Consider the following 9,256-nt stretch of genomic DNA (forward strand, 5'->3'; position numbering starts at 1 on the left):
TGGCAACTATTTTATAAAGCCCAAATGCTATTTTGGCACATATTTACAAAATGAAATATTATTTTGTTATTTTACATATACTGAATCCCTCACTCATGGGAAATATAAATTACTCATCTCTCAAAAAATATTGCTTCACACAAAATTTATCAGAACTATGTCTATTGTTTCCATAATCAACTAACTACAAAGCCCATGAATATCACCCATGGCGAAACTGCTCATTTTGTAGGGATAACCAAACCCAAGGAAGCTTATCTAAAAAGCCCAGTTGGGTCAAGCCAGCCCACACATAAATCCCAGCAGTTGGAAAACACGTGAACTGGTCAGCCAAATTTTAGCAACAATTGAATAGCTGGAACCCCTTCCGATCAGGTCCCAACTTGTCCAATCAGATCAGAAAATGGACACGTGTCCACTAGGGGATGAATCCTTCCTTGACAAGCTAAAATCCCATCATTTCTCACATGACATAAAGCTGAAATTGATGTGGCAGAAAACTGGGAAGCTTCAGCTAGCTGTCCCTTCTTTCTTCTCCAACCCAACCAGTCAAACATCAAGAGTAACCATGACTAGGCCACTGAAGCTCCTGAAACAACATGAAATTAGCTAATTTTCATACTAAAAGTGTGTATTCTTTGGTTTATGAACCAAGCACAAAAACCCTAAATGGGGAAACTTAGAAAAATGTGGTTTGGAGGGCACCAAGGGAATCCCAACAGAGTTCCCAGCAAGGGCTCCAAGGTTGACACCTGGCTTGGGGTTATACAACTTGCCCTAGGGAGCTCTGATTCTAGTTGCAGCATAACCAAGATCATTAGCCTAACGCATGCTCTAATCCTATCAGCCAAGGCTAATCAGCATTCAATGCTAAGCCAGAAACCCAGCTGTTATTACCCAAAACAGTAAGAACTTTCTAAAAGTTGAGCTTATCACTTTTGACTAAAATCCTGGAAACGATTCTCTAAGGATTTCCTGAAAATTGAGGAAGATTTAGCGAAGATTATTTACTAATTACCCCCTAAAACCCAACTATAAATGGGATTCTCCATTAATGCTTCAACAACCAGCTCACTAAGCTACACACCAAGATTTTTCCTTACCCTCTCTGCGAAAAGCCTTCTCTAAGCTCTAAAAAGTCACGAAATTCTTAGTTTCAAGCTCAGAAACAAAGTTCCCCCAACTCCTAGCTCACAAACATAGCTTTACTCATAAACACTTATCTACTCCTAGCAGAAAGTTCCCCCAGCAACCATACTACTATACGCTCTCACTTAGTACTATATACTCTCACTCATTATTCATAATACTCACAAATGGCTTTCTTTACTCATTAATCACTACATATTCACGAGCATGTCTTGGCACCACAATGATCTTGCTGTACTAGCTGAGATCTCTCACTCTCTCTCCCTTCATCCCACACTAAGTTTCTCCATTATTTATTATTATGGAACCCATGATATTTACTTACTCATTTACAATTAATGGTTATGATGTAACTGTTACTATAGAAATTTTCCCTCATATTGTTGTACTAGAAGACTCTTCTCCAGCGCTGACAAATGATGAGTTTGAAAATGTAGATATTTCCCTTAATTTGTGAAGTAACTAACAGTTGGGAGTTTATTCTATTTTGTATTATTTTACCGCTGGGCCATTTTCTATAGAAACATTTTACCGCTGGTCTATCTTCTGCAAAAATGTTTTACTGTTGGGCTATATCTTACAATATGCTTTTTTAAACATGTTGATGTGTCTGCTGTAGGGATTGTTTATGGGTCATTCTTGTCAGTCTCAACCTAAGCCCAAGACATAAAATGCAGTGAATTCTTTGGACCTTCACCAGTAGCCTTTGGGCTGTGCATCAAGCCTATCGTCGAGTTTCGATTTAGATCTCCAACCCATTAGAAATCTTAATTGTCAGAAGGAAAACTTTTTCGCCCTTGACAACAGCAAAAGTAATACCGGGGTGCAAAGTGTGATAAGTATGATAGTTTAGGGTGTAAAGTGTACATTCAGATAGTTTATGGTATAAAGTGTAATTTAATGTATAGTTTAAGGTGGTAAAGTGTAATATTCACAAACATTTAATAACAAATAGAGAGGGCTTAACTAAATAAACTTACTGAAATGATTGAATAAAAAGTTAATGAATTGAAATGATTTTTTTTTTTTTTTTAGTTTGTGGGTTTTGCATCCTCTTACTACCCCAGGCCCGGATGGTATGCCGCCCTTGTTCTTTCATCATTTCTGGCCCACTGTTAAGTCCATTGTAATTAACACAGCACTTGACTTCTTAAACCATGGTATTGCCCCCCCTAATTTTCATGACACTCACATTGTGCCCATTCCTAAAACCAAGAATCTTGTGAGAGTAACTGATTATAGACCAATATCACTGTGTGATGTGGCTTACAAAATAGCTTCCAAAGTTGTGGCGAACAGAATGAAACTAGTTTTGCAGGAAATTATTGGTGAGGCACAACGCCTCATCACCGACAACGTACTAGTGGCGCATGAGATGATGCACCACATTAGCAAGAAAAGGAATGGCATGCGCGGGGAGATGGCGGTAAAATTGGACATGAGCAAGGCATACGACCGCGTCAAATGGGACTACCTCCAACTCATTATGTAGAAGCTTGGTTTTCACGATCGGTGGATTGGTATTGTGATGCGGTGTGTGACTTCAGTGAAGTATGCCGTCTGAATCAATGGGCAGCCTTGTGGACGCATCCAGCCAACCCGCGGTCTGAGGCAAGGTGACCTGCTGTCACCTTACCTCTTTCTCATCTATGCCGAAGGCTTATCTGCCCTGCTGAATCAGGCCACTCAACGAAAAGCCATAAAAGGGGTGGCTGCCTCTGCCCGGGGGCCTAGGGTGTCCCATCTTTTCTTCGCGGATGATAGCTTGGTGTTTGGGAGGGCATCAGTGGAAGAAGCCAACGAAATTAAACGAATCCTCAATGTCTATGAACTCTTATCGGGTCAACAACTAAATAGCAATAAAACATCCTTGTTCTTCAGCCCCAATACAGATAATGAAACAAAAGAGAGGGTGAAAAGTTTGTTCGGTGCCCAGGTTATTAAGCCCCATGAAGCTTACCTCGGGCTTCCATCTCTTGTGGGGCGGTCAAAAAATAACACCTTTGCTTACCTCAAACAGAGAGTGGCCAACAAAGTCTCTGGTTGGAAGGAAAAGCTACTAACGCACGCTGGAAAGGAAATTCTGATAAAGGCGGTTGCCCAGGCTGTGCCCTTATATACGATGAGCTATTTCCTGTTACCCAAAAAACCGTGTGAGGAGCTAACAGGAATGATCAGACAGTTCTGGTGGGGTCAGATTAAAAGCGAGAAGAAACTTGCATGGCTGAGCTGGGACAAAATGTGCTTACTGAAGGACTGTGGAGGAATTGGCTTCCGGGACCTAAGGAGTTTTAATCTGGCTCTCTTGGCCAAACAGGGGTGGCGGCTACAAACCAATTCCACCTCCTTATTCAGCAGAGTTTATAAAGCTAAATACTTCCCATGTAGTAGCTTCGACGAGGCGTCCATTGGTAAGAATCCGTCGTTTGCATGGAGAAGCCTAATGGCAGCCCAGGATGTTATTAGAAAAGGTATGAGGTGGCAGGTGGGAACGGGTAACCAAATAAAAGTGATGCGTGACAAATGGCTACCGAGGCCGAGTACCTATAAGTTGTTTACTCCAGAAAAGCCTAATTCAAAAGATGCTCTGGTTTGCGAGCTCATAAACAGAGAAACAAAGGAATGGGATAGAGGAAAAATTGACCAATGGTTCCTTCCCAAAGATAAAGATGAAATATTGGGCATTCCCCTCTGCACAACGAGCAACAAGGATAGACTAATCTGGGCTGGGAATCAGAGTGGAAAGTTTTCTGTCAAAAGTGCATATATTTTAGCGATGGAGGAGCAAAAGCAATCAGCTATGGCTGATTGCTCAAACGGGGCCGCGAGGAAAAAGTTATGGAAGACAGTTTGGTCCTTAAAAGTCCCCCAGAAAATCAAGCTGTTTGCTTGGAAGGCATGCCGTGACATTCTTGCTTTGAAACAAAATCTGGCAAAAAGAAAAATCACAGAAAATGGGGGTTGCGAGTTGTGTGGGAAGGAAGAGGAGTCCATCTGTCACTTACTGTGGCTCTGCGATCATGCCAAGGAAGTGTGGCGAAGCAGCAAATTTGTTTTGCCTTTCATAATATCTGCAAATTGGAAGTTCTCGGACGTGATTGAAAAACTACAGGGGTGTGAGCATCTCCGACCTAGGCTGTTGGAACAAGTCACCACGGTTTGTTGGGGCATCTGGAAAAATAGAAATGATCTCAGGATGGGTGGTAAGGGCAATCATAAGAAATGCGTTGAACCTGGTGGAGGAATTCTGAAGCACCAATGACGCAAAAACAGAGCATCTGGGGGAAACTCCAGTCACGGTCTCTTGGCAGCCTCCAAGACACGGTCCCTTCAAAGTAAATATTGATGGGGCGGTCTGCTCAAAGAGGAAGCATGCAGGTGCTGGGGTGGTTATCAGAGACAGGGAGGGGGAAGTGGTCGCTGCCCTTAGCAAGAGGTGGGAGTACCCTTTAGGAGCAATAGAAGCTGAAGCAAAGGCCTGGGAAACGGGTGCCCTTTTCGCTAGAGAGGTGGGAATCAGTGAGGCTGAGTTTGAAGGGGGCTCGCTAGGAGTATGTAATGCCGTGCAAGGTCTGGCCTCTCCGCCCTCTTCAGTGGTCAATGTAATTGCTGGTTTTTTGGATCATGCTTCTCACCTCAGGCAGTGGAAAGTGTCCCACATCAAAAGGCAGGGAAATGTCCCTGCACATCTTTTGGCCCAACATGCCCAGCATGTTGTGGGCTACGTTGCATGGCTAGGGGAGTGTCCTAGCTTGATAGAACATGCATGTAATGAAGACAAATTGTAATTTGGTCTATATTTCAATGAAGTTTAAGTATTTCTCATCGAAAAAATAATAATAATAATAATAATAATAATAATAATGTAACTAAAATTACAGTACTCGTAAGTCGTATCACGAGAAAAACCAAGATAAATATCAAGCGAGTTTGTAAATATCAAGCTGTTTCCATCGAAGACCCTACCTGTGATGTGAGAGAGAGAGAGAGAGAGAGAGAGAGAGATAAAAGAAGAAGACGGAAAAAGAGAAGGAAGGAAATGAAACAATCCAGCGGTGCAGAGATATCGGCATTACCAGAGGGATGCATAGCGAACATAGTATCATTCACCACTCCTAAGGATGCGTGCAGAGCGTGTGCGGTTTCGCCCATATTCCGTGCGGCTGCCGAGTCCAACGCTGTCTGGGAGAGGTTCTTGCCGTCCGATTATCAAGCCATCATTGCTCGATCATCATCACCGGATATCTTGAATTTGCCTTCTAAGAAACAGATCTACCTCAGACTCTCAGATAACCCCATCTTGATCGATGACAATAAAAAGGTACTCCTTTACCAAACAATCCCATAATATGAATAAGTTAAATTGATTGTTTTATTATTTAATTGTTTGATTTGTTACTCTTATTTTATTTGCTTCTGTAATTTATATATGGGTCAATTCAATTTCAAACATTTTAAAGTTGCTTCATTTTAATTTTTTAGGTTCAAGCAGTGACCTTTAATATTTAAAATTAAAAAATTAAAAAAAGAAAAAAGAAAAAAGGACAGCTTTATTGTTTTCAACTTCTAGAACTCTTAATTTTTATTTTTGTTGGGGTTGAATTCTAGAACACTTAATTCTGTTTCTGAGTTCGGTGATTGAAAAGAAGCAAAGTAAGCTCTATTTTTTCTTTCCTGGAGAACAGAGAGAGAGGAATAAGGGGTCAGTTCTTGATCGTTGGTCCTAATTGTGGATGGCAGTGATCACAGTAATGTTTATGTGATATTTATAGGCAAGCTTGCACTCCTTGGGAATATAGATACAACCTGTACAAACATGCACATGAACACCAAGATTAACTGTGTGAAGCAACACCATCCACTAAGTGGGGTTCTTGCGAATGTGAGTGTGAAACATATTAGGGTGTGATCACCCATCACAATTGTTCACTGATATTGAACATATGATATGATTAGTTCTTGATCTAATGTTACTGATTAGTTCTATTCAGCATGGTGCTACAACTAATGTTACTGAGTTAGCTATTGAGCTTTCTGCATCTTTCTCCAGTTTTGTGTGAGGCTCTGGTTCACGTATATCAGACCTACTTATTGTACGCTATGCAAGCCTCCTTGAAACTCAAAAGTTAATCTAAGAGCTTTGAAATTTTTTAACCTGGAAAGTCTGATCCACATGGAAGCAGCAATATTGGGTGGGTTGGTTTCTCCGTGGACTCGAAATTGTGTTTGAATTGAATTAGTTATGTGATCCTACATTAATTGAGGTATAGCACAAACAGCAAATAGAAGAACGGAATCAAAAGCAAAATACACAAAAAAGGAGCTTCTAGCTCTAACATCAAATTATGAAAACTTTCATTAAAGATCTGTTTGGATATCGCTTATTGTTGAAAATTGAAAACTAAAAACACGCAAAATAATTTTTAAATGGGTAAATAATGTTGTGGGATCCATTTTTTTTTTTTTTTAATTGCTAAAATAAGTACTTGCAAGTTCCATAAACAGTGCACAAGACACACGCAAAAAGGCCAAACCATGAACAGTGCACAAGACACATGCAAAAACGCCAAACGCCATCTGTGGGAAAACGCAAACGCTATCCAAACCAATCCTAAATGTATGCTTGTGGCCAGTGAAAGCAGCACTATGCTGAATAGAACCATATCTGTGCTCATCTACTTTCTGTCTTTCTACAGAGCTTTTTCTTGGACAAATTGAGTGGTAAGAAATGTTACCTTCTTGCTGCAAGGGACCTTTCCATCGTATGGGGTAGCACTCCTGAGTATTGGAGTTGGGTTTCTCTACCTGAATCCAGGTATGGTCCTCTCTCACTCCCTCACTTTCAGTACTCCTTTTTCTAATTTTTATGCTTTTCATTTAGTTTTTAATTATGTACATGTAAAAATCAAACAGGATCCCTGAGGTTGCTGAACTTCTCGATGTTTGTTGGTTTGAAATCTGTGGCAAGGTGAGTACTTCCATGCTGTCTCTGAAGACAAACTCTGTCGCTTACCTTGTGTTTAAGTTGAGGAGCACAGCCTATGGATTTGATGACCCTCCTTTCAAGGCTTCAGTTGGAACTATTGGAGGAGGTGAAGTTTATGAACGATCTGTTTGTTTGGACCTGGAGGAGCCAATCCTGGATGGCCAGATTCTACTTCCGGAGCAACCGCACATTTCACGTCCCAAACGGAGAAAAGATGGGTGGTTAGAGATTGAGTTGGGTGAGTTTTTCAATGAGGGAGGACAAGATGATGAACTGCAGATTAGACTTATGGAGGTAGAAGTTGGTAGGTGGAAGTCTGGCCTCGTTGTTGAAGGGATCGAGATCAGGCCAACAATGGGTTAACTAAATTTGTGCTTTATCATCACGAAGTGGCATTAGTGTACTATCAAACTTATATCGTGTTAATATTTTCCTTTATTGACATAATTTTGAACATCTAAAATTACAAGCTCATCGGTAAAACCATATTTGTATCCTTCCAACTGTGTTCTTTGTCATTGTTCTTGATTTTGGGTCTATAATTGAGCCTAAAAACCCTTAGGCACACTTTAATTTAGATATTAGTGCAGTTCTGTTTTTTGTTGTTGTTGTGTTCTTTTTTTTTTTTTTTTTTTTTTTTCTGCCTTGGCTGACATTAAGTGAAGAGACTGGATTTGAACCAAGGAAATTTACCCATGAGCTACAAGTTATAGGAGAATAGAGGAAAGCTCGAGTCGTGACATGCTCCTGTTGATTGACACAACTTTTAGTCCAACTTTTCTTCAAATCTAGTAGAGTATAATAATAAAAATAAAGCATTAGACTACACCAACTATTAATCTCCATATCAGCAACATCATCTAAATATTAAGAGCCATTGGTATTCGGAGCCACAAAAGTATTTCCACATCAACATCTATCTTATTAAGGAAAATGTATCTTATAAGGCTGTTTCATAATATACGCAAAAAAAGTAGTTGAAACTTGAAATCAATTATGATATTAGGTTAAGATAATTCAATACACAATACTAACCATGTTTTGATTAAAAATTCTGTCTGAGTTATGTCTGATCTTCTTTAAAACAAATACTAATTATATTACGTTTGGTGTTCTCTACAAATTCATTGATTTAACATTTTATTTGTTCCATTGTATTTATGTTAATATTTGATTTTTCTTTTATTTACCTTTTTGGATGTATGAGAAAGATGCAATACATAGACTCAATTTAACAATATTTAATATTATATTAATATACTAAAAATATACTTATATAGACTTAAGATTGGATTTTGTGTGGGTTCCAATTAGCTCAACTACTAAATCTCTGATAGTTATATAAGAGATTTGAGGTTCAATTCCCGCCTATATAGTCTATATGATTTCATATTATTATTTGTAGTATATTCATAATATAAACAATCCATTTATAGTAAAAATTCATAAATTTGTAAAGGAGTAAACAAAAATTAGTCATAGTTTTACTACATAATAGAAAAAATAAATTAATTAAGTAGCTTGTAAATAAACTCAAACTTGTTCAACAAAAAACTTGAATAAAGTTTGAATATGTAATCTCGTTTGGTAATATACTTGAGCTCAACTTATGTTCAAATAAAATTTTTATACACAAGTCTAGTCTTTACAACCCTAATAAAATTCAAACTCATTAGACTTCAAACATGTGGCCCCACGTTCATTAATACACATTCCACTTCTTGGTTTCTACATTAAAAAATCTAATGCCACAAATAAATTCATAACTTTTGCCACAGTACTACGGTCCTCCCACATGACGGATTGTAAGCTGTAGAGAAAAAAAAAAAAGGTTCATATCAAAAGTTTTTGATTTGTTTGGGATACCAGAAAACTCTTCATGCATCCCATATAGTTCACACGTGAGACAGCATTCTCCCACTTTTTGCATCTCATTACACATTGGCTTCGACATTGTTGCTTCTTTTCCTAGAGACACATCTCCTTTTTGACATGGAGANAGTCTCTGGGGAGAGAATAATGGAATACCCATGAGCTACAAGTTATAGGAGAATAGAGGAAAGCTCGAGTCGTGACATGCTCCTGTTGATTGACACAACTTTTAGTCCAACTTTTCTTCAA

General features: G+C 39.0%; 1 protein-coding gene across 1 annotated transcript; it reads left to right on the forward strand.

The window, feature by feature from the left end:
• Positions 1-5,102: 5,102 nt before the first annotated feature.
• On the forward strand, positions 5,103-7,735 carry LOC112040295 (putative F-box protein PP2-B12). Its single transcript, XM_024073189.2, has 3 exons — positions 5,103-5,470; positions 6,846-6,964; positions 7,063-7,735. The coding sequence occupies exons 1-3, from the start codon at positions 5,189-5,191 to the stop codon at positions 7,496-7,498; spliced, it is 837 nt and encodes a 278-aa protein (XP_023928957.1). The 5' UTR covers positions 5,103-5,188; the 3' UTR covers positions 7,499-7,735.
• Positions 7,736-9,256: the final 1,521 nt, after the last annotated feature.

Source organism: Quercus suber, unplaced genomic scaffold (genome assembly GCF_002906115.3).
Source record: "Quercus suber isolate HL8 unplaced genomic scaffold, Cork oak 2.0 scaffold_523, whole genome shotgun sequence".
NCBI lineage: Eukaryota > Viridiplantae > Streptophyta > Magnoliopsida > Fagales > Fagaceae > Quercus > Quercus suber.

Bases quoted from the DNA above. Each gene is read 5' to 3' on its own strand.
- LOC112040295 (XM_024073189.2), top strand. From the start codon at position 5,189: ATGAAACAATCCAGCGGTGCAGAGATATCGGCATTACCAGAGGGATGC. The intron at 5,471-6,845 runs GTACTCCTTTAC...GTCTTTCTACAG, and splicing joins TGATCGATGACAATAAAAAG to AGCTTTTTCTTGGACAAATT. The intron at 6,965-7,062 runs GTATGGTCCTCT...AAAATCAAACAG, and splicing joins GTTTCTCTACCTGAATCCAG to GATCCCTGAGGTTGCTGAAC.